This window comes from Eleutherodactylus coqui, chromosome 9 (assembly GCF_035609145.1).
Source record: "Eleutherodactylus coqui strain aEleCoq1 chromosome 9, aEleCoq1.hap1, whole genome shotgun sequence".
Classification (NCBI taxonomy): domain Eukaryota; kingdom Metazoa; phylum Chordata; class Amphibia; order Anura; family Eleutherodactylidae; genus Eleutherodactylus; species Eleutherodactylus coqui.
In genome coordinates, this window is record NC_089845.1 from 137,789,698 (window position 1) to 137,815,155 (window position 25,458).

Consider the following 25,458-nt stretch of genomic DNA (forward strand, 5'->3'; position numbering starts at 1 on the left):
GCTAGGAAGCTTAGAACTTCAGATCCCAGCAGCACACGTAACAGCGCCGCTGTGTGACAGCTGGCTGAGCCAATCGGAGCCAGCACTAGAAGCGGCCAATCACAGCCATTCAATGAATGGATGTCTGTGATTGGACGCATCCAGCACTGGCTGTGATTGGCTGAGTGGGCTGTCACTCAGCGGCGCTCAGCCAATCAGCGCAATCTCTCGTTGGAGGCGGGGATTTCAAATCCCCATCACCAGAGAAAAAGTTCCCCTGCTGGCTGACAAGTCCCGAGAATGGCGCTGGGGACAGCGACATCACCTGCAAGGTGTGTATTGATTTATTTTTCTTTTGACTCGGGCAGCATAGCTTAGGGTGTTTAGCGCTGCCAAAAGCGCGGTACCAAGTTGTCAATGGGCGACACAGGGCTGAAAATGGCCAAAAATAGAACATGCAACGCTGTCAAAGCGTAGCGTTGAAAATGCTGCGTTTTTAGCCTTGTGTGAACAGCCCCATTAAAATGAATGAGAGCGTTGTAGAACGTTTAGCGCTGTGATGGGAAAGCGGCACTAAACCCTGTACAAAAACGCCTGTGTGAGGGAGGCCTAAGTGTGGGGATGTATCCTCGTACAACTCCTAAACAGGGGCCCTGAGATCTTGGTGATTCAGAAGAGAGTAGAATGAATGGGGAATTGCACCACAGGCCTCCAGGCCTTACAAAATTTTGTAGACACTTTGTATTCTTGTAAATTACCTTTTCATGGAGAATAACTGCATTTACTAGTTTCCTTCATGGTCTGAATAAAAGCGTTCTATCCATGGCGTTCCTTATTACTTACATGCTAACTGTGTAATATTAAGTAATGTGTGTGCATGATTGGGCCACATTGACACATCCAATATATCCAGGAAGCGCACTTCTTCAGGTGAATGGGCACAGGGATACCCACTATGGCAGTGGATGTTTGAACCACCTCACCTCAGAAGGTCTGAATATGTGCTGCATATACTGTGTGGCAATCTACCTTTTTCTGTAGACGACAGGTTGACAAGTAGAAAGTGAAGCCTATTTTTTCCCGTCGAAGAGACATGGATGGGGGGCTCTGAGGCCCCCTCTGTCTTTTCCCATCATGTGGGAAATCTGTGCTTTCCATTTGTAACCCTCTGCAAGTTGCGTGGAGGCAATAAATAGGTATATAATGCTGAGATCAGTCCGTGCGGTTCCTTTATGGCATGCTGATTTTTAGACCCTTTGCTATTGTGGACCTCCAGGGATACCTGACCTAGACCACCACGAATATTGGCATAGACACTGTAAAACCATCTAGACGCTGTAGGGTACTTATTTGGGCTCTATATGGCAAAATTATTATGATGCCTTCAGATGGCCCGGTCCTATCCTGAGGATAGCTCATCAATAGCTAATCACGGGGACCCACAGCTTGTAATTCCCAGTGATGAGCGGATTGCCCGGGGCCAAACGTCATCGTAGGGGACAGGAGCACAAGTGCCCTAGCTGGGTTCACTCTTATTGAAATCAATGGGAGCTGAAGTGACTATTAAACTTCCGCATATGACCCTGGTGCTGGAGGCAGAAGTGTAATAGCTGTCTTCAACTCCAATGGATTTAAATGGAATGGAAGCCAGCTAGGGCACTTTCGCTTCTGCCCCCTGTGACAACATCTTGCCCCGATGCACTGACAGCGACCCAGGTGATCAGCTCCTCGCTGGGAATCCCAAGTGACGGGTCCTCGGCGATTGACTGTTGATGACCTTTCCTAAGGATAGGTGATCAGTAGTATTTTTGCCTGGAAAACTCCTTTAATTGGCTGGAGGCAACATTACCGGTAGTTGCTTCTCTTGGACCCCAGTATGATGCTTCATTTCCCAGCTTGTGAATTGCTATCGCTAGAACCACTCACGGAGTTGGTTTCTGATATTGTACATCTATTAATATAAAACGAACACATCTCGTCTGCTAATTTAAAATCATTTAATGTTTGTTTTATTGTCAGAACCCAAATCCGGACTGTGAGAAGCCTCCATGCAACGCTCAGGAGCTGGAAGAGTGTGACGTGTCTCTGGAGGATGGCACAACTTTGTGTAGATTCGATGGATCCACCATGAAAGCTACTGATGTGGTAAGATACTTAAAAACACTAAAGCAGGTATGACCAATCTGCGGCCAGCGGGCAACATGCATATAAGAACCGCAGCGGCTCGCCTACCCAACTCCTACTGAGTGTGACTGTAAGGTAACGGAGTACAGAGATGCTTACGCAAGAGGATGGCGCCCGGGGTTGGGCACTAATAATTCAGCTGCTGCTATTGCTGCTCCACATTGTAAGAGAGCCACTGTGCAGGGGAGAGCCAATCGGGCCGAGTCTGAGTCTAAGCCAGCGAGCCCCCTCATTAATCCAGTGCTTAGTAGTCTCACCTAGAGGCCGTACTGATCACATGACATGCTGCTGGCCTGGAGGCGTTGGGATGTACTCGCAGGAGCAGTGGCATGCCAGCCTGGCGAAGTTGTTAGTTCCACCTCTTCCTGCCCCTTTCTATTTCTGTTTTGGGGAGTAGCTAGGCCAGCATCCAACACCCCGCAGTAGTACTGTATGAGTAAGACCTCATGTCCACGGGCGGATCGGATTCCGTATGCGGGAGTCCGCAGCAGAATCCCACCCTGCCCACAGCTGAGGACGCTTTTACTTGTGTGGGTCTTCTGCGTCCTGTCCGGATCTTCTTTGTCCTTCAATGTGGATGTGTGCGGAATTCCTGCTTTCCTGCGGTATTAAATGCAGGACGGGTCGCAGATCGGACGACCGTTATTGACTTCAATGGAAGCTGCCGGTGCACGATCCGCCGTGAAGTGGAGCATGCTGCGATTTGTTTTTCAGACAAAAAGCATTTGCGGACGCCCATGTTTTCCTATGTGGATCTTCCGCAAATCAAACCCGCCCTCGGACATTGGGCCTAAGTCTGTGGGGGTTAATAATCAGGTAGCCCAGTGCAGACAGTAGTTAGTAGACTCGCCAGTTCACCCAACTCAGCTGCATTACTTTAGAAGTCATCAGTTCGGTGCTGCCTGCCTTCATGTCTCAGGGGGATATTAAATTATTATTTGAAGGGTCCGTTCACACTACAGAATTTTTTTACATGTGTGAATTCCGCATCCAAAAACTGAAGCAAAATCCATATCTTTCTGTGTTGTGGATCCACATGCAGATTTAGCCCTGTTAATGGGCAAAATGCATTTGCGGAATTCCAACACCTTTCTGTATAGATTGCCGCCAAGAAGTGTGGCCCAAGACAACTCTTCTTCCAATGTGGCCCAGAGACACCAAAAGGTTGGACTCCCATGCACTAAAGCATCAAAAAAATGACTTTAATTAACTTCATGGCAGAACTACTAGAAGACATTAACCCCTTGAGTGGCACGCCCAGAAATTTTCCGGGACGAGCTCCACTGCTCATAGCGACATAGCCCGGAAGATTTCCGGGCTATGTATCACTATGGGAGCTGCAGAGCACAATGCCACAAGCTGTGACAGTGAGCTCTGCCTGCACAGGCCCACAGAGAACAAAGCAAGGGCTTTGAAAAACCAGCAGAAGATATTGCCGATATGCCGGCAATCTCCTGCTTTGTTTACAGGTTGCCATAGAGACCATCAGCTTGTCAGAAGCAAGCCGACTGTCTCTGTGGCAGGGAGAGCTGGTGCTTAGCTGTCAGAGGACAGCCAGACATCAGCTCTTACAGCAGAGATCAGAGAAAACCTCCGATCTCTGCTGTGTTAACCCTTTACATGCTGCAGTCTATGTGACTGCAGCATGTAAAGGGCTGTCACTGCAGCATGTAAAGGGCTGTCACCATCGGACCCCTGGAATGTGATCAGGGGTCCTGATGGGTCCCTGTGGAAGTCCCCTAAAGGGACAAAAAATAAAAATAAAAAAGTAAAAAAAAATTATAAAAAAAATTATAAAAACACTTGTCTCCCTTTTACTTTGTAAAAAATCAAAAATACAATCACACATGTGGTATCCATGCGTCGTAATGACCCAGAGTAGGAAGTTAATACATTATTTAACCCCTTAATGACATGGCCCCTTTTTTTCTTTTTTCCCCATTTCTTTTTTTCCTCCCCCCTGTTTAAAAAATCACAACTTGTCCCGCAAAAAACAAGCCCTTATATGGCCATGTCAATGGAAAAATGAAAAAGTTATGGCTCTTGAGACGCAACTGCAAAATTAGTTGAAATTCAATGATTAGCCCATTTTAAAAAACCTGCCCTGGTGGGCACGACAGGGTGGTAGGAAACCCGCCACTCAAGGGGTTAAATGGGTTTTCTAGGCTATTTTTATTGATGACCTAACCTCTGAATAGCTTATTAATAATTTATCGGCTGGGTTCCACCAACTCAGGACCCCGACCAAACAGCTGTTTGAGTGCCTGCAAAACACGGGGTACAGTGCAGAAGCAGATCTCTCCTACCCCTGTGTAGTGGCCGGTGCTGGTATTTGCAGGCTCCTGCAAATCAATGAGCGCTGTGCCTGCCATTAGCAGCACCGGCCACTACATGGGTCAGAGCAATTTGACTCCACTCTGTCCCCTCTGGTGGTGACAGCGGGCGCCCAAACGGCTGATCAGCTGGCATCCTGAGAAGTGGCATCCCACTCCCAGCCAATAAACAGTTGATGACCTATCCTGATGGATTTAAAATAAAAATTGAGAGTTCTTAATTCTTCACGTGGAGGCTGGTAATCACAATTTTTTGCTTTGTCTATTCTGCTTTTGATTCTGTATATGCTAAGCACAAGACAATATCCCAATGCTCAGACCACTAGCAATCTGCTGTAATCTGTGGAGGCAGCAGTCTCCAAATGTTGAGTTTGCCTGCAGCGCCCCCGCTGGGATAATCAAGCATTACAAGGTTCTCTTTGACATCTATGGGTTGTCCAAGTAATGCATGGACATGATGGATCCTTTGGAGTGACAAACCACTCTTTGTGGCTGCTCTCTCTTTTGGGTAACAGCTGTGAGTCCTGAATGTTCTATTAATTCAGGATTCACTAATAAGGTGATTGAAAATGGGTTTTCTAAAGTAGACAGTCCTAAGATTTTGGCAAATTTATAATGATTGACAAGCCCAGAAAGCACCATGAGTTTGGATGGGAAATATTCCGATCACTGCAGTTGACTATTTTGGAGTGCTGGCGCAATTTGCTCAGACCACGCTGTTAGGTTACCATTGAATTCAGCAGGAGCTGTACCTGTAGTACCAAACTGGGCCACTGCAGTACAGATAGCGCTATCTGCCTCTTGCTCTGTCTACACAGACTGTGGACCTGGAAATCAGCTGATCAGTGGGGCGACCCTTGCCAATCAACTATTGGTGACCTGTGCTGAGGATAGAACATCAATAGTAAAAGTTTTGGACAAAGTTTCCCTTTGCCGACCCAATGTGCAGGGCCCTACAGCCTTATTCACTTAATTATAGCTATGTTGCAGTTCCCTGTAGAGCTAGTGACCGGGAACGACGGATGCAGATGAAACATCAAAGCGAACGCATTCTCCGGTAGGGGTTTCCAGTACTTGGACCACCACTGACCATTCTGTTATAGTATATCCTAGCATTGTACAGAACATTACTATATTACTATAACCCTATAATGACCGGCATCCTGATCCTGAAAGCAGTATATGGCCAGTATTAGAAATGCTCTAATATACATTCCGTACATTCCTATGGGCACAGAAGATGAAGGGAGAAGAACTTGTCATTATTTGGCTTTAGCATGGCAGCTGCTGACTCTCCTCATCTAGAATTCAATCAATGAGCATGTGGTGTTGGGGGCCGCTCTCTATGGGTTTCCATTATTTCTATCCACAACCTTATCAAGTGGAGCCTGTAGTGGACAAGCACTAGTAGAATGAAGCACCTGAGGCTGTGCGGAGGTGGCAGAGTAATGGGACTTAGAAGAAAATCTATTTTATATGGGTTTAGCTGCAAATGAGTAAGATTCTAGTGTCTGCATACATGTATAGGAGTTGATGTAGACTTATTGTATAATGGAAAGTCCTATAACTTTCTCATCTACAGTACTGTGCAAAAGTTTTAGCTAGGTGTGAGAAAATGCTGCAAAGTAAAGACCCATTTAGACACCACAATTATTGCTCAAAAGATGTCTTTTGAGCGATAATCGTTGTCATTTACAGTGCAAGATGATCGCTCAAACGCTGAGCGATCACCTTGCGCTTCGAGTGGAGGATGCAGAAGAGAAGTGGAGCCCCTTGTCTTCTGCAACCAGCTGTTTCTTGCTGGTTATACAGCCGGCGCTCCGAGCGAAGGATGCAGAAGATAAGCGGGGTGTCCCCGCTTGCCTTCTGCATCCAGCTGTTCTCTGGTCGGAGCGCCTGCTGTTATACAGCCGAGCACTCCAAGTGGGGGATGGAGAACAGAGCTGGACCGCTCTGTTCTTTATACCCAGACCGTTATCAGGGAGCGGGATACAGATGAAACAGTAGTATCAGCTGTATCCCGCTGGGAATCCCTGATAAGGCTCATTGTTGCCTTTCAGCATGCTGAAAGACAATGATGAGCGACAGCATAACGAAAGCTGCACGGTGTCAGTGCAGTTAGACACAACGATTATCTCTCAAGACGGCTTTTCAGCGATCATCATTGTCTAAATGGGCCTTAAGAATGCTTTCGAAAATAGAAGTTTATTTGTCAATTCACAAAATACAAAGTGACTGAACAGAAGAGAAATGTAAATCACATCAATATTTGGTGTGACCGCCCTTTGCCTTCAAAACAGCAACAGTTCTTCTAGATACATTTGCACATTGTTTTTGAAGCAACTCTGCAAGGAGGTTGTTCCAAACATCTTGGAGAAATAAGCACAGAGCTTCTGTGGATGTCGGCTCGCTGAGATCAGTCTGTCTCTTCATGTAATCCCAGACAGACTGGATGATGTTAAGATCGGGGCTCTGTGGGGCCATATCATCACTTCCTGGACTCCCTGTTCTTCTTTACGCCCGAGATAGTTCTTGAGGCCCTTTTTAGATGGAACGATTCGCGTTCAAAAAAATTGTTCAAGCAAGCGAAAATGAACGATGTGCAACACTGTGCAATAATTTTTTTTTAAATTTTCATAACTGAAAGTAATTGATGTTTCTGTAAAAGTAAAACCTGCTGCTTACACTGGCAACACTGACTATTAGCAGCAGGTCTCATTTTCAAGTTATTTAATCCCTTAGTTACATTTAAAAAATTGTAATTCTTTATGCATCGACGTCACTGTATGAGCTTGTAGTTTTCATTGGCAATATTTAATGTACCATATAATGTACTGAAAAACTTTTAAAAAGTTCTAAGTGGAGTAAAATGAAAAAAAAACAAAAAAAAAACACCAAAATTCGTCCATCTTTCAGTGTGTCTTGTTTCTACGGCCCACAAACTGCAACCAGAAAGACATAATAACTTTGTTCTATGGATCAATACATTTACTATGATACATGTAATCGTAGTAAATGTATTGACCCATAGAAAAAAACACAAATAACTTATGTTTTTTTTTGTTTTTTTTTTTTAACCTTTTTGCTATACTACTTTTATTTTTATTTAGATATTTAATTTTTTAAAGTATTTTCTGCAGCCATCTTTTGCGCCACATAGTTGTGCGGGGGCTCGTTTCTTGCGGGACGTCCTGTAATTTGCGTTAGTACCATTTTGGAACACATATAATTTTTTTGATCGCCTTTTATTGCATTTTTTTCTTGGAGACAGCATGACCAAAAAAGCACATTTCTGGCGTTCTTAATTTTTTTGGCAGGCAGACGATGTTCACCTTGCGAGGTAAATAAAGCATTACTTTGATAGAGCGGACTTTTACAGACTCAGCGATACCAAATATGTATTTTTGTTTTATGATTTTGAGTCTTTTATCTCGTCTAACCACTGACCTGTAAAAACACAGTTCATTATTACAACTTACTGGAGGATGATCTGCAGCCTTTCCACCACGTGGAAACATTCCCTATATGTTACATAAACCTACCCTTATAGTGGTCAGTCAGCACACGGTGTGTAACAGCGATTGTGAAATAGTTGCATAATCACTTTTGTTATTCTTTTTATTAAGCCAGGTTAATGGCGAGCCGACTGGATTACATTATTCTCCATAACCGGAAAACCTTACGTGGCAGAAAAAAGCAGTTCTCAAATTTGAAATCAGCACACCAAAGTTATGAGCCACCTATCTGCTCATCTGTTACAAAAATTGCATTGCACATAGTTATTGGTGCCAATAAGTGTTGCACAGTGTAATCAAACGACAAACAATAAATTTACGTGCGCTCAATATGCTGCACAAAAACGCTGCTCGGAGAGGCCCATTGACATGCATAGAGCCTTAAGGCCCTTTTAAACACAACGATTATCACTCAAAATTCTCTCAAAAGCCGTGTTTTGAGCAATAATCGTTGTGTCTAACTGCACTGACGTTGTGCAGTTTTCGGTAATGAATAGCATGCTGACAGAAAACGATCAGCCTTATTAGGAGTTCACAGCTGGATACAGCTGATACTATTGTTTCAGCTGTATACCTCTCCCTGAACACAGACTGGGTATGAAGAACACAGCAGTCCAGCTGTGTTTTGCATACCCCGCTCAGAGCGCTCAGCTGTATAACAGCTGATCGCTCCGAGCAGAAAACAGCTGAATGCAGAAGACAAGCGGAAGCACTCGGAGCACAAGGTGATCGCTCACAGCCTGCCCTAAAGACATACAAGGATTATCATTCAAAAGACCTCTTTTGAGCGATAATCGTTGTCTAAATCAGGCTTTAGTGCTGCGTATTACGCATGTGATTAATATTCGGTAAGAAAACGCCTGTGTGCGAGTAGCCTTAATGACATTGGCTGGGTGTTGGGGGTGGCCTGCTACAGAATACATTTAGAGCCAATCAAACACCACCTAATTTGAAAGTATTCTACACCTGCCTAAAACCTTTACACAGTATTGCATTGTGTATTAAAGCGGTCATCTCACAACAGACAATACCTAAAACGAAGCCCTGGTGCGTCCCCCCAAGTGTGGGGTAACGGAGGACGCACATGCACACCTCCATTCACTTAAATAGCTACGTTGATCTCCGGTAACCCCATTGAAGTGCATAGAGCGGAGGTGCGCATGCATTGGGCCGTGTGGGGGCTGAATTGTAGGTATCTGCTGTTGCAAGGCAACCCCTTTAATTCCCTTTAATTCTTCTGCATCGATGTCAATGCACAATGATGAAATTTTTTTTAGCTCTTTGGCTCTCTCTCTGATCTGTCGCTCTAATTAGCTCATGTCTATCTCCTATCTAGCGATCTCTCGGTCTCATAACATTTTCTTACTGTATTTCGGTAAGAGCATTAACCCCCCACCCCATTCCCCTTTTCTGGTGCCGCTTCCCCAGCTGCCAGGTATTTTCTATTCCTGGTTCCCTTTACTAAATAGTAACCCTACAATCTTCACACCTCGCTGCTATTTGTCTCCAGACTAGAGCCCCTCAGCACACTGCTAAGAATGACGGCCACATCAGACCGCAGCCGAATATTAATGAGGAATGTGTCACATTGTGTATGCTGGAGATGGGGGCATGCGATATCCACTTTCTGCTGAGAAGTTGCAGCTACAGAGCTGTTTTCATCAGACAATTATGATAATTATTCAACACACATTTAGCAATTATTTAAGTTCCTGCAATACAAAAAAACGAAGTCAAAAAAGTCATTTTCCGTGTTTTTGTAGCATTGTACTTGGCACTTTCTCTGCAGCACGTTGAATTTATGTAACAAGCAAATCTTATTTCTTAATAATTTCTGCTGCTTACAATTGTACCTCCAGCTGAGGAAGATGTAGTGCCAATTCACAAAACCTTGTGTTCATATGAACAGTTGGCTGGGGGAAGAGTGGGAGGCCAAATAAGGAACTGCCTAGGGGGTCGTTTGGTGCTGGTTGTGAGGGATGTAGTTTAGGAATCGGTGTGTGTGTGTGTGTGTGTGTGTGTGTGTGTGTGTGTGTGTGTGTGTGTGTGTATAATATATATATAATATATATATATATATATATATATATATATATATATATTATATATATATATATATATATATATAGCTCAGCTATAGCATGTATATCATCTATAGGCTCGTTTGTAATATCAGAACAGCCCTGTCTTCTCCGAGCATAGACTCACAAAACCTCTAAGGTGTCCTGTGAGATCTGGCACCAAGACATAAGTAGCACCTCCTTTAACCCCTTAATGACGCGGCCCCTTTTTTCTTTTTCCATTTTCGTTTTTTCCAACCCTCCCTACCCCCCCCTTCAAAAAATGAATAACTCCTTTATTTATCCATCGACGTCGCTGTATGAGGGCTTGTTTATTTGCAGGACGAGTTGTATTTTTTAATGGTGCTATTTAAAGTACCATATAATCTACTGAAAAACTTAGAATTTTTTTTTAAGTGGAGTAAAATGAAAAAAAAAGACATTTCGCCATCTTTTAGTGCGTCTTGTTTCTACGGTACACAAACGGCAACAAAAGTAACATGATAACTTTATTCTAAGGGTTGGTACGATTACTACGATACCAAACTTGTATAGTTTTTTTTTTTACTATACTACTCACTAAAAAAATGCATTTCTGGCGTCCTTTTTTTTTTTTTTTTTCCGGACGACATTCACCGAGTGGGAAAAATAATGCGCTCTTTTGATAGATCGTACTTTTATGGACGCGGCGATACCGAATACATATTTTTATTTTATAATTTAGATTTTTTAATAATTGATATGGCAAAAGGGGGGTGATTTTAAACTTGTATACTTTTTTTTTTTTTTTTTTTTTTTTTTTTACGATTAATTTTTTTATTTTTTTTATTTTTATTTTTTTAACTCTACTTTGAAGTCTTCCTGGGGGACTACAACATGCGATGCATTGATCGCTCCTGCAGTATCACGTTATGCTATAGCATTACGTCATATTGGAATTTAACAGTCAGTCGATCAAGCCACCCCACGGGGATGGCTTGATAGGCAGTCTGGTAAAGCAGCCCTGGGGCCTTTCATTAGGCCCCCGGCTGCCATGACACCTGCATGGCTCCCCCCGATCTCACTGCGGTGGGGTCGTGCGGGACCCCCGAACATCGTTGGGGGCATTTAAATGGTTAATAGCCGCGATAGGCCGAACGGGCAATCGCGGCTATTGCCTGCGGGTGTCAGCTGTTATAAACAGCTGACGCCCACACTGTATAAAAAGAGGTTGCCACGCAGCCTCTCTTCATATATACCCCACCGCTCCATGACGTACCGGTACGTCATGGAGCGGGAAGGGGTTAAAGGGGACCTGTCACATTAAACATGCAGTCCATTCTGCGAGCAACATGTTATAGAGCAGGAGGAGCTGGGCAGATTGATATATAGTTTTATGGGGAAAGATTCCGTGTCATTGGTATTTTATTCATTCCAATCCCTGCTATTTTGCGCTTAAAGGTCCAATGGGCGGTTCTATCAGTAATTGACAGCTATTTCTGTATGTACACTGATACATGGATCCATGTCAATCACTGATAGGACCACTTAAAAGAAGCACAGATTTCAATGAATAAAATACCAGTTCTAGTAAATGTTTCCCCTCAAAGCTTTATATCAACCTGCTGAGCTCCCCCAGCTCTACAACATGCTATCTGCATCTGGATAGCATGCCCAGGATGGCAGGTTCCCTTTAAGTCTTGTAAGTTGTGCGGTGGGGTTCCATGGATTGTGGGTTTTTTTCCAGTACATCCCACAAATCCTCAATCCGATTAAGAACTGGGGAATTTATAGGCCAAGTCAACCCCTTGTTTCTCAAACCATTGCTAAGCAATCCATTTGTTGCTAAGCAATTTTTGCAGTGTGGAAGGGCGCAAGAGGCCACCACTGTCACAGAGAGGGGGCGATACCTATCGATCCCGCCTCTGTCCCCGACTACTCACAGATCGACTATTCCGAGCGCACTTGCAGAGCCTCGAGCGATCACTCTAGCAAGATTGCAAGTTTGGAGTCGTTAGAATACAGACTGATTTGTATCCAGCCTGCAAGGCGAAAGCTCAAATCACTACCTGGTTCAAACGCACTTCAGCACTCTAGAATGCCTCGCACAATACACACGCTGCCATCACCAGCTATTAAGGGAAGCTGGGACCAAGACTTATGAATTCTGAACAGAATCCTTGAATTTATGATTAGTTTTAAAACTGACAAGGCTTAACTAATAAATTGTAGATTTATTCTAGAAAAAGACTAGCAGTGCAGATATATACATGTACAAAAGTATGCAGAAAAAGATGTTACACGGTAGTACATGGTATATACTTAACAAGACAGTATTTTTAAAATAAACAGAATTTGGGATACACGGCCCAAGGTTCCAATACGTGCAGAGTCACTAAAGTGAATAGGACAGCCTTATGCTGAGGGCGTATCTCTGAAATCTGACAATTGGGATCTGTGGAGTCCCGAATTATAAAGGGTTCCCCTGAACACACCTTCTCCCCACCCCCCTCTGAGGTTTTTTGAAGAGAGGAGGGTTGGATTCTCTATGGGCTCCGAAAAACCATAATTCCCCATATTAAGCGTGACACATAAATTATTCCCAGGTGTACAGATATGCCTTTTGGGGTTGTTACTGAGCTCATAACGCAACATGTGTAGATGCATTTTGTTCAGCTGGCACGCCTCATTCTGAAAATATTCATATTGCGCTGGGACCTTCATACGTCTAATAATCTTTCTTAACAAATTTCCCTTGTATTTTACTGACTGTGCCTAAACAGCTGGAAAACTCAGCGGTAGGTGAATGAGCTTCCTAAGACTTCATTAACAAGTGCATGGTCATACAACTCAGTATGTTCATGCTAATACTACCCAAACAAATACAGGTGGGAGAGAAAGAAATGGGGGTTATTGACATCACAGCACAGCTATTGTCCAGGGAAGGTAAGACAATGGTCGTTTTCTAAATGTGAATATTGGCAGGCAGGGGAGAAGCTGCCAAACCTTTATAACGGAATTCCAACTATTTAAGGCCGGCAGTGGATAAAAAATGGCTGACGGCCTAACAGTCTCTATATCACAACCGCCATTAAGGAATACCACTGCCATGAAGGACAGAGGAGGAAGGTTACTTGTTTATACAATTCTTAGATCCGAGTCACAACCACACGAATGAGCAGAGCATCATCCGGTCTCTGCTCACCTGACTTCTTTCCATAGTGTATCCTGTGGATCTCACTGCCCCAGAGAAGTGACCGGGAAAGTACCCAGCCGTCCATGTGATATAAAAGAAAATTTGACTAATCAAACAAGGCTTCCTTCTTCCATAGCTACAAGGTCCAGTTCTGATAATCATATGCCCATTGGCATCACTTTCAACAGTGGACAGGGATCTGTACGGACACTCTGACCAGTCTGTGGTGGAACAGTCCCATACATGTCTCGCTACAAATGTCCTGTCCTCTTTTTACCTTAGTAATTTTTTCAGCAGCTTGTACTGCAGTAGCTTCACTGTAGGATTGTACAAGATTGGATAGCCTTCGCCCCCCCATGTTGGTCAATAAGCCTTGGATACCCATGACCCTGGTTCACCAGTTGTTCTTCCTTGAAACACTTTTGGTAGGTACAAACCATTACATACCAGGACTTAGAAAAGTTCAGCTTCACTGGTATGCCAACTTTCACCAAAAGATTAGATTCGTTCCGAATTCATGTGAACTAAACTGGAACTTCACTAATACAGCTAAAATTGGTGTATAACATGGTCTAAGAACCATAAAAGGCCTGTATAATAAGAAAGATGCTAAAAGAAGAAAAGAGAAAAGGTAGAAGAAACAAAAACAAAAGACATTTCTTCCTCCTCCTTTTTTTTTTTTTTTTTTTTTTTTACCTCTTCCTCATTTTTCTTTTTTTATTTCCTTCTTTTCACTGAAGGTTCAGTTTTATACTGATCTTTGAGCAAAATCCAACCCAAAACTTGGTTCTACTGTTTTTGATCATTAAACATGAACCAGGAACCCTCCTGGTAACCATTTTGAAGATTCTCTGATCCAGTTATAATTTTGGCTCTTATCAAAGTTTCTCAACTTTTTACACTTGCGCATTTTTCCTGCTTCTAACACATCAACTCAAAGAACTTATATACGAGGGTCATGTAAAAATTATTGGCAACACCCCGCTACATTTGCAGTATAACCAAGTCAGAGAAAATGTGGTATATAAATGCCAAAATAGAGGTCTTCAATGTTATCTATAGTGTCATTCATACTTCTCACGCTAACCGGAAGATATCCGCCCCCATCACATGACGCCATCCCACCAAATACTGCCCTGTAACATAATTTTTTCTTGATGTGGGCAGATTTCTTTCTTGAAAATGCAGGCAGCTCGTGGTAGTAGCGCACAATGGTGTTACCAAGGCCTTTTGTGAAGCATGTGGCAAACAAGCACTGCCATACAGGGGCGTGGTGAGATGGGTAGCGTGATTTAAGGAAGGACGTGAAAACGTTGAACACGAGCCAGGTAGACTTGTGTTGGCCATGGATAAATCTCACATTGCTCGTCTGCCTGCTGCTGGAAGAAGACAGATGCGATGGGCATGCGAAGATTTGCCTGCGGAGATAAAGATTTTATCCAAATCTGTGCATACGATTCTGACAGTAGACCTGAAAATGCGGTTGTGTGGAACCCAATAGCAGATGGGTTCCAAAGAACCTTTCCGAGGTTCAAACTTGGCACCGAATGGAGATGTGTGTGCCCCATCTGGCTAAATGTGAAAGAGAAGGAGAATTATTTTCTCAGACGCATTATCACAATTGATGAGACGGGCACAGATCTACGATACGGATTTGAAACGGCATGGGCAACCTGAAATTTCACACGAGAAATCTGCTCACGTCGAGAGAACATTGTTATAGGGCGGTATTTGGTGAGATGGCCTCGTTTGATGGATGTTGACAGCTTTTGCTTGGTGGAAGAAGTTTGTGTGATACTATGCATTTCTACTATATACCACATTTTCTCTGACTCTTTCATACTGCAAATGTAGCATAATTTTTACAAGATCCTCATCTTGCACCCCTTCACAGGTGCCATTGCCGCAAAATAATAAATGTTATTCAGTCATCCATCTGTGTTTTTTTTTTTTTTTTTCTTTTTTTAATTTTTGGGTAGTGAAAGGAGGTTAATGGTAACCTCCCTGTTTGTCTTCAGCAGTGAATAGGATAATCGTCTATATCTGTTAGTGAATTCGCCTCCCCGCCTGCAGCGTTGTCTCTGTGATCACTCCGAAAGCTAAATGAAGTCTCTGACCAATTAGGCCAGACTCGCACGACCGGGTTTGAATTGCGGAATCCGCAATTGTCACCCACACGGATGATCCGCACACATTCAAACAATAGAACAGTCGCATGTCCGCTCAAGTGAGCACAGATGAAATCGCAGTATGTTCTATTCTAGTGCGAATTCCGCACGGACAGCTTCCACTGAAGTCAATGGAAGCCATCCGACTTGCGGATAGGTCGATGGTTCTGCATCATCGCCTAGTGCCTGCGCGGGAAGAAGAAAATTTTTTAAAGATTCTGTACTGCGCATACCTGACGATGTCTCGCCGCAGCCATGTGCAATACAGGATTAATCAGGTACGCACAGATGCTGGCCAGGTACAGGGCCAGATTCCGCTGCGGCCTCTCGCATGCGGAACCCAACCTAGTCGCGTGAGACCAGCCTTACTAATGTGGAGTTAAAGGGGCTTTCTGACACTGTAAGGACTAATTCAAAGGACCATGTTAAAATATGGAGAGGGCACCAGAGTATTGAGCACCTCACAAACCGGTAAATATGGGATTGGCAAGTGAAGCTGAAGATGTCTGTTTTAGTAAACGGTGGAGAATAACAATGTAAAGGAGACAAGGACTTTACCTCTATGTTCAAAGAAAAATTGCTTTAGGGCAATGACGGAGAATGATTGTATCAAATATCATATGATGACCGCATGTATACGGTTGTGTCTACATTGTTGGCTCTCTCCTGCTGATATTGGAGCAGAACTGTAAAAGCCCCTCCCCCACCCAAAAAATAACATTCATCACCACAGTTGCAAACGGAATTTGGAGCTGCCGTTCTTCTATAGGTAACGTTGGAATATAGAGTATATTTGGTGGACTTTTAGCATATCTTTTATTTGATATCTTTGTTTCTCCTTCTGGCCAGGAAGTATGTATTTGTCTAGCAACAACCTAGTATACCGAGCTGGATTCCAGAAAAAATAGGTTGAGGCCCCTTCTCCAGCAGAAGTGTCTGGAGTGACTACCTTTTGTGTGACTAACTAAGAGTGGCTTTACACAGGACAGATGAGATCGCAGGGAGCCGTGCTGGTGTCATGGCAGCCGGGCGCCTTCTAAAAGGCTCCAGGGCTGTCATGGCAGAATGCCTATCAAGCCATGCCCGTGGGGTGGCTTGATAGACTGCCTGCCCGATAGTATGATGTAATGCTTGTAAGTAATAAAACTGTGCATTGCTTCCTCACTGCTCCAGTCTGTTGACTTGGGTTGTTTACTAGAGCTGAACGAGCAAACTCGGTAAGCGCTATATTCGAGAAAGCATCGCCTTTTTCGAGTACCTGCTGGCTCGTCCCTGAAGATTCGGCGGGGCCGCGGGTGTGAGCGGGGGGTTGCAGAGGGGATCAGGAGGGAGGGAGGGAGAGAGAGAGATCTCTCTCTCTCCTTCCCGATCCGTCTCACTGCCCCGCACCGCCGCCGACCCCCGCGGCCCCCCGAATCCTCAGGAACAAGCCAGCAGGTACTCGAAAAAGGTGATGCTCTCTCGAGTATATCGCCTTACCGAGTATGCTCGCTCATCTCTATTGTTTACACTTGTGACTACTGCAGCCAATGGGAGGCCAACAGAGACCTCATCAGTGACATCTCATAAACCTGACTCGGGGCTTATATATAGAAGATCACAAGATGTCACCAGGCCTTCGGGTTTCAATTTCACGGTGGCGGACTGCTAAAATGGTGGAGCGGCCATATGGTGAGTATATTGTTTTCATATAATTTTGGGCATGGAGGACTCTGAACTCTGAAAACCCCATTTAACCCAACGCTCATAACCTGTATTTATCTGTAATTGTGACTTAAGTAACAATCGGGCCACATTTTATTAATCCATTCAGAAATCCAGGTCATTCCAAAGGGTTCACTTACTTTTTTGGCCAATGCAGCCTACCCTTCAATGCATAGAAAATGTATCAGAAGTTTTAAAGGTTTGAGGAAAAAAATGGAGAAAACCTTTTTATTACAGTTTTTATTTTCAAGCAATACACTAGTTATTCTGCGCTCCCGGCGGCTCTGGTGCCTTCTGACTTCTACGTGTTTCCGTTAACGAATAGTCCCGCTTGCATCGGATGAATAGTGTATACTTCCCATTTCATTAATAGAATTCTCTCGGCTTATTATAGCCGATCAGGGAAAGCGTGATAATCGCACAAATGTCACGAATAGGAATGCTGAGCATAATAAACGTCCTTACGGAGTTCAGCGCCATACAATCAGCAATCAGATGTAGTCTTTCAACTCTGAAGGTTTCAAGTAATTAATTTCAGTATTTGTTTTCCTATTCATAGTTAACCTAGATTGGTTTTATTTTCCAGACCACAATGGCGGTATAGTATTTATACACATAGTTTTAACCCTTTAAGCTGACATAAAATGTAACTCTACTCCAAGCTGAAAAATTGTGGTATAAATGCAGTTTACTACGTAATAATGTGTTCACAAGGGTCCAGAATGCTGAGACATGGGGGGGGGGAGGGGGGTTTTGGTAGAGTCAAGGGCAGTGGCCTAAATAGAAGGGTGGTGGCCCTATAGGAAAGATGATAATAGGTGATAAAAGTCAGATCGGTTGTGGTCTCATTGATAAGACCCCCACCAATCCCGAGAACAGGCATCCTATGTCGTACTCCTCACTATGAGCTCACTGCGCCCCTGCAGTGAGGAGGAGATTGAATGAAGCCGCATTGCTGAGGGAAAGTGCACAGCTAAAAAGTTCATTCATACAGAAGGAGCAGAGCGACGCCTGTGTCTGCCCAGAATAGCAAGAAGGTAGCAGGCACTTGTACCTGGCCTAACACATTCATCTCTATGAAAAGTCTTCTGAAAGTTGTTTCCATTGAGGCATTGTTCCCTCTATCGAAGGCTGGCTCCAGGTTTACATATGCTCTTGGGCACAGTGGACTCCTTAATTATTTCAAGGCCCCATTATGCCCTATAGTCATTTATAGCACTGTTCTACCCCCTTAGTTATTTAGAGGCTCCGCTGTGCCCCCGAGTCAATATAGGCCAAACTGTGGCAGTGATGTAATAAACTCGCCTCCATCACACTCCCACAACATCCTCTATTCTCTGCCTTGGTCTCACCAGGATTGTGTGGGAAGACACAGGCAGTGCAATGAGATCACGTCAATTGCTGTTATTGGTTCATCAAGGTCTTCATTGATTGGCTGAGCTGTGGCGCTCGAGAACCAGTCAGAACCAGCGCTTCCTAGAGGCTGGATTTATGAACTCCTTAGCCAGGGGCTGAAGACTGCAAACAAGTGTGGTGGAGCTTCGGGAGGAGAAGTGCGGCGGAGCAGTCAGCGCTTGTTATGTAATGTATTATTATTATTATTTTTTTAAATGCAGCTAAAATCCCATCAAAAGAGCGTGACTTTGTAGCACAACGAAATCGCCATATGTCCTCGGAAAAAAGGGGCAATATTGCACAGAAATCATGGTAATACAGCTGCAATATCGCTGCAATTTTCCCGCAGCTATATTGCTGTCATGTGTGAAAGAGGCCTTAGACACAGGTACAGTTTCAAAGAAATAGGACCGGATTGATCCCACCTGAATGTCCCCTCAGGCTCAGTGGGCTGTGGGACCTGCTTTGGTTTGCGAGGTGATGATGCTAATCCAGATTCCAACCAGTGTTTGTTTTTTTTCCCCGAAGAACAGATTTGTCAGTCACCAGGCTTTGGAGGCCTCTATATAATGGACAAAGCACCTGTGAAATTTCTACTTATAATCTCCTCTCCGTAGTTGAAACACTTTTTGCCATTTAGCTCTGGGAGAAGTCATTAACACACAGGTTCACTGAGGGTGGTTTTACACGGGACAGCAGTGCATCGCTTAAGTGCCCAACAGTCGTACTTGAGATTATCACGCCTCCTGCTTTCACAGAGGCGTTATAATCACTCACTGAATGGAGGTGGAGCGCGCCAGAGATCTCTTATGGTACCACATCAGCCTCCAATGAGGGTAAATAGGCCGCCTTTCATAGATGAACGTCTGTCTGTTTACACAGGCGGTGGTCATTCTTCGGACGATTTAGTGATTAGTTCAATGTTAATCATTCCATGTAAAAGGGCCCTTAATTTTTCTGACCAATCTTTCATAAGAAATACAAATTTATCAGTAACCAGTCTTTGTGCGCCTTTATTTGATAGGAAAAGCACATGTGAAACCTTCAGATCTCCTCTACTTAAAGCAACCCTCTGGTTTTGGGACAAAATTCTGTCAAGGGACCAGGGGTGACACACATTACCAGCTGGCGTTCTTCTCTGATGATATCCCTCTGTTCTGATGGTTTGTGATCCTGTTTTCAGCTGTTCAAGCTGCAATTTTTTAACAGCCTAATGCACATTGTGCACTGCTCTCATTGTGAGTAGCTCTGGCCAAACCGACAGCAGGTGTAATGCTTATCGTAGTCTAACAATAGCAATGCATTGGGGGGATCAGGTAGTCTGAAGGTTGTCAGACATATTGGATAACTGTAAATGGGACCCGAAATCGGCAGATCAGAGGAGCATCAGCACTGAAATCCAACAGCAGGTAGTATAATTGATTCCTCTGGTCACAGAACAAAATTTTGTCCTGGAATCAGAGGGTCATTTTAATTAGATCTTTGCAAAGTCATTGACACAGGTTCACTTACTTTTTCTTGCCGTGCACTGTGACTAATTACTGAATATGCTCAATAAAAGACATGAGTGGTACAACTGTTTGTTATCCAAGTCCCAATTAACACAATCTAACACACAATCGGAATGAGTGCAGAAATCAAGGTCATTCCAAAGGGTTCACTTATTTTTTTCTTACATTTGATACCACTGAGGAGTTCAGCTTTGATACTAATCGGAATCATAACTTAATATAATATGTCACAGGGTGACCGAGAATTGTTAATATTAATCAAGGCAACAATGTCGTCTGTCTCCCCCCCCCCCCCCCCCCCGGTCTGCTTCATTCGGTTTGCACTGTTCTAGTATTAGAATATTTATGTGCTCATCCTCTGCAGGCAAATCAGTAAGAATGTGCGCCTCTTTGATGTTCCTCAGACTTGTACATATCATAAGACAATTGCTCCTCTATGGGAAAACTATACTGTATAATTTATATTCAGCAGGTTTCAGGAGCATTATTAGGAAAGTCAAGTTCATTTATCTGTAAGGGTCCGTGTGGCCACAGACCTGAGAGGGGTGGAAGTCTCTGTGATATGTCTAGGCACAAACTGAACTCTGCTACATGTACATATAACTTTAAGGCCTCCTTCACACGAGCGACAAGATATCACCGTGAGAAAATCGCAGCAATGTCGCATCGGTGGTTCATGTGATATCGCTGCGTTTTCTCACAGCGATATCGTGATTTTATGGTGCCATGTGCAAGGATTTTCGGGGGAGGGCTTGAAATATAGGCCCTACCCCGAAAATAAGCCTTAGCTACAGAAAAAAAAAATACATTACCTCTCCGGTGCTGTCAGCTCCGGCGCATGTCTTCTCCCCAGTCCCTGACACTGTTCTTCAGCATCTCTTCTGACCGTGGATTGGAAAATCCCCGCCTCCAACACTGTGACGTTCAGCCAATCAGAGCCAGTGCTCGATGAACCAATCACAGTATTTATTGGAAAATCCCCGCCTCCAGGAAGCGCTGCCTCTGATTGGTTGCTCAACATTTATAAAAATGTTGAACACCACTGGGCCTAGGACAGAGCCTTGTGGTACCCCACTTGATACATTCTTCCACTTGGATGTGCAGCCATTTATGACCACTCTGAGTACGATCACTCAGCCAGTTGTGAATCCACCTAACAGTTGCCTTGTCAATCCCATATTTGGTCATATTTTCAATAAGTATGCTATGAGATACTTTGTCAAATGCTTTACTAAAGTCAAGATATACTATATCCACCGCATCTTCCTGATCAACCCAGTCAGTGATACTGTCATAGAAGGAAATTAGATTAGTCTGATATTACTTGCTTATTACAAGCCCATGCTGGTTCTGGTCAATAACTGCAATTTTATTTTGCAAATTTTGTGCATTGCGAGACGCACAAAACGTGCATTGAAATGGAACCCATTTGTTGTAGTGGGTCTTTTTACATGGGCGATTTTTCTCTCGCAGTGATGCTGCCATACAGAAAGTCATAGGATGTTCTATTTTTCTGTTAGTCCAATGATATTCCACCCACTATTTCCAATGGTTGAGAAGAAAATCGCATCATATTGGCATGTACACCATTCATTCAAGTGCGATTTGTTTTTCCTTAACATTTGCGCGCAAAGTCCCTATAGAAATCTATGGGAATGCACAGATACCTGTTCAATACGCTGGGAGATGTGTAAAACATTGCGCAGGAAAAGAACACTTCTTGAACTCATTGGACTAATTGGCCTTTTCAATGGCTGGGATCATCAATGCTTTTTTTTATTTTGGCGAACGTAATTGCGCACGACTTACACGTGCAAAAAATAGAGTAAAATACACCGTTCCATGCGCAAAAAAAGCAACGGTCATTCCGCAAATATGCTTACGCTGGTTTGATACCGACATAACTGGAAAAGCTTTACTCGGGAACAGTAGACTACTCCTGTCGGAATCCATGACCGCAGGGGTTTTGGTGGTAAAATTGTGACATTGGGGTAACTTTAGGAATTCATATACTGAGTACGTTTGCTTGCAGTTCTATATAAAACATGGTGCACCGTGCTAACTGACAAACTCTGCTCTGCTACATCTGTATTTCTAAAACAGCGCCTGCTTCTAGTGTTACGATCACCCTCCCTCCCATACATATTTACCCAAGTATGGCTCTGTATACGTTTTTCCGCCATCCTCTCCACTTCTTCTATTAAGTACCTTGTCTAACCATTAGTATGATATCGGCGTGTCTCGTGCCTCAGGATAAGCCTGGCTGTCAGACACATCACCCGTGCATCGAGCGCTGCCGCACTTCTCTTTTCATCACCACTGTCTTTGACAATTAATATTTAATTTGAGAAATGCCATGCGGAATGACACTTAAAAGAAACGCGGGCAATGTAATTTATTCACAAATTCTCAAGTGGACTTTCCCAGATTTGAAGAGCTGGAGAATGTAGAGTAGGGCACTCTGGAAGACAGTCCTTCTGCTACCCGCCAAGATCACTCACTGTGACATCGCCTCCGCTAGAAGACAATGCAGCACGGCAGATGCTGAGCTCCGTGGGGATCCGGGGGGGCTCATGTATGGAATTTGTACGGGATCAGTTCACAAAAATCCGGGAGGTACGGTAAACATTACAATTATGAAAGGTCACTTTATTAGAGACGCTCTTCTAGTAGCAGGTTGGATATCCACTGGCCTTCAGAACTACAGCAGTTCATCATGGTGTCCGTTCTCCAGTGTCAGAGTACCCAGGGTGTGCCAAGAAAACTTTCCCCACAGCATTACTCCACCAGCCTGAACTGTTGGCACCTGGCAGGAAGGGTTCATCAATTCATGCTGCTTGTGCCAAATTCTGACCTCCCATCAGCACGGTGCAACAGCCATCTGGATCCATATGACCATTCAATATTTTTTCACCACTCATGGATCAAATTTTTGTGCTCTTTCCCCACTGGAGTCTCAGTTTTCTTAAACATCAATGTAGTGATGAAAGTTTAAAAAAAAATGGGAAGAAGGCGCAACTCAGCCCTGCACACGCCACGTCCCTCTCCCGCTGCCTGAGCGTGTGCAATGTATTGCTGGTTGTATGGATATTGGATTGGCTGCACCCAATTTCCCATGCACATACCTCTTTTACTACATCGCCATCAGGATACCTAATTTAGAATAGGTACCTTCCCACCACCACTGGAGTAGCTCCACTGCTTTTTCTACACCATAGACGGCAATGGCACTGGAACTGGTCGTCTGCTGTTATAGCGCTTCTGTGATAACGAACGATGAGATGTGAATTTGGACACAATAGTTGGAGCATCAACTTTGTGTTGTATTGTATCAGCTGCTTTAGACTGTCCAGCTCCTCTTCATCAGGACAATTCTTGCCATCCTCCTCTGACCCCTTTCAGCCACAGGATCCTGTGTGGCTGGATGTTTTTCTTTATCATAACATTCTCAGTATATACCCCCACAGCTTTACACAAGAAGACCCCATAAGGTTGGCAGTGGCATTCTGGCCCCGGCTAGTTTAGCACCAATGACCTGGCCTCGTTGGAAGTCACTCCGATCGCTGGATTTTCCAATTTTAACATGGAGTCATACTCAAGCTGATGCACAGAAAACATGTTGCATGATTTTATGCTGCACTTTGGGGTCACAGATCTAATTTCCATACAGGGAAGCTCCAATCATAATCCAGCCCGGGAAGCTAATAAAAGGGGCCAATCAATGTATCTCATCTTGTTAGTTGGCAAGTCCGATCCTCCGGACCCTTGCCAATGAACAATATAAAGGGTCAAGTACTGCTGCTCAGCTCATTCAGCTGGACAGTACTGAGCGGCAGTGCCAACCACACTCGTATGGACATCGATGTGACGTGGAGAGCACTGCTGCCCTTCTTCGTACTGATCTTGGGGGTCGGACTCTCACTGGTCATCTTCGTGGCTTATGCCGAGGATTGGCCAAAAATATTAAATCACAGAAAACCCCTTTTTAATCGTAGGATACTAAAAAGTTAGGCAGCTTTCTAATTTACTACTTGTCTCAAGATCCCTGATTGCTACCAGAGAGTGGAGGCTTTGTTTACATCAATCAGTTTCTGTACCCCCATGTGTCTTCTTATAAAACCCTCCCAAACACCCATTAACATGAACGATAAGGATGGCTGCTGTTAAAATGTAGCTAGTGTCAATTTGTTGACTTTTTTTTTTTTTTCTTTCGCTTTTGCCTCCGGTCAGTGGAGATCTTTAACCAAGTTAAGCAAAGTAGCGTTGATTTCAGAACCACTATGCTGAGGTGCAGTGATATCGGTTGTTTTTTGTTTGTTTTCTTTAGACATAAAAAATTGGAAACTTTTTTTTTTATAACTTTAAATTTTTTTTAATTTTACTGAACTTATTCTTTTCTTTATTATTATACTCTCCATATGGAACTTGAACTTGCAATCACTTGATCGTTTGTACAATATACAGCAATACTTTGGTATAGCAGTATATTGTGTATTGCAATCAAACTACTAATGGCCACTTGTCCGTCAAATTTGTGTGTGACGTGTGAGTTGCATGCAGAGCCCCACAGCACCTTCGATGTTAAGCGGCTCTTCGTTCCCCCTGATCACATGACTGGTACATCATCACTCGTTCTTTATCCTCTTTCTGCACTGAATGAGGAATTATGGGCAGACTACATCCCTCACAACCCCCTGTGGCCTAATTTGCTGTGGATATAGCAGTACTCAATCTGCCAGTTTGTACCTGCTTGTGAGACATCTGGGCACCTCTGTGGAGACTCCAATAAATAACACCTCACAAATTTACACATACATAGCTCGTGTGCTGCCAGGACTTATGATGATGTCACTGTCATGTGATCAGTCACAGGGTCTCTGAGCTGAATGAGGGATTATGGGTGGACTACATTCCCCACAAACCCCATGGCCTCAGTCGCTATGGAAACAGCAGTACTCAGTTGGCAGTTTGTATGTTGTGAGACAGCTGCACACCTGTGTGGAGACTCCAATAAATAACACCTCACAAATTTACACATACATAGCTCGTGTGCTGCCAGGATTTATGATGTCACCGTCATGTGATCAGTCACATGCTCTCTAAGGTGAATGAGGGATTATGGGTGGACTACATCCCCCTCAAACCCCCGTGACCTCAGTTGCTATGGAAACAGCAGTACTCAGTTGGCAGTTTGTATGTTGTGAGACAGCTGCACACCTGTGTGGAGACTCCAATAAATGACACCTCACAAATGTCCACATACTTAGCTGGTGGTGCATATTGACTAACAACATTGAAGCATAGTCCTTCACCACCATCTTCACATCTCCTGAACGTGTTATCATGTCATCGGCAGTGGCAATGCCGCCAACACCAGTCCAGCCTTCATCTAATCGTCATCCATTGTCCAGTGTTGAAACAAACCGTCGCTGTC

General features: G+C 43.9%; 1 protein-coding gene across 1 annotated transcript in view; it reads left to right on the forward strand.

Moving 5' to 3' along the window:
- Nucleotides 1-25,458, forward strand: part of NUDCD1 (NudC domain containing 1) — a 133,923-nt gene that overhangs the window by 102,584 nt on the left and 5,881 nt on the right. The window contains exon 8 of the mRNA XM_066578548.1: nt 1,999-2,124. Within this exon, the coding sequence (XP_066434645.1) occupies nt 1,999-2,124 (126 nt within the window). The remainder of the gene's footprint in view (nt 1-1,998; nt 2,125-25,458) is intronic.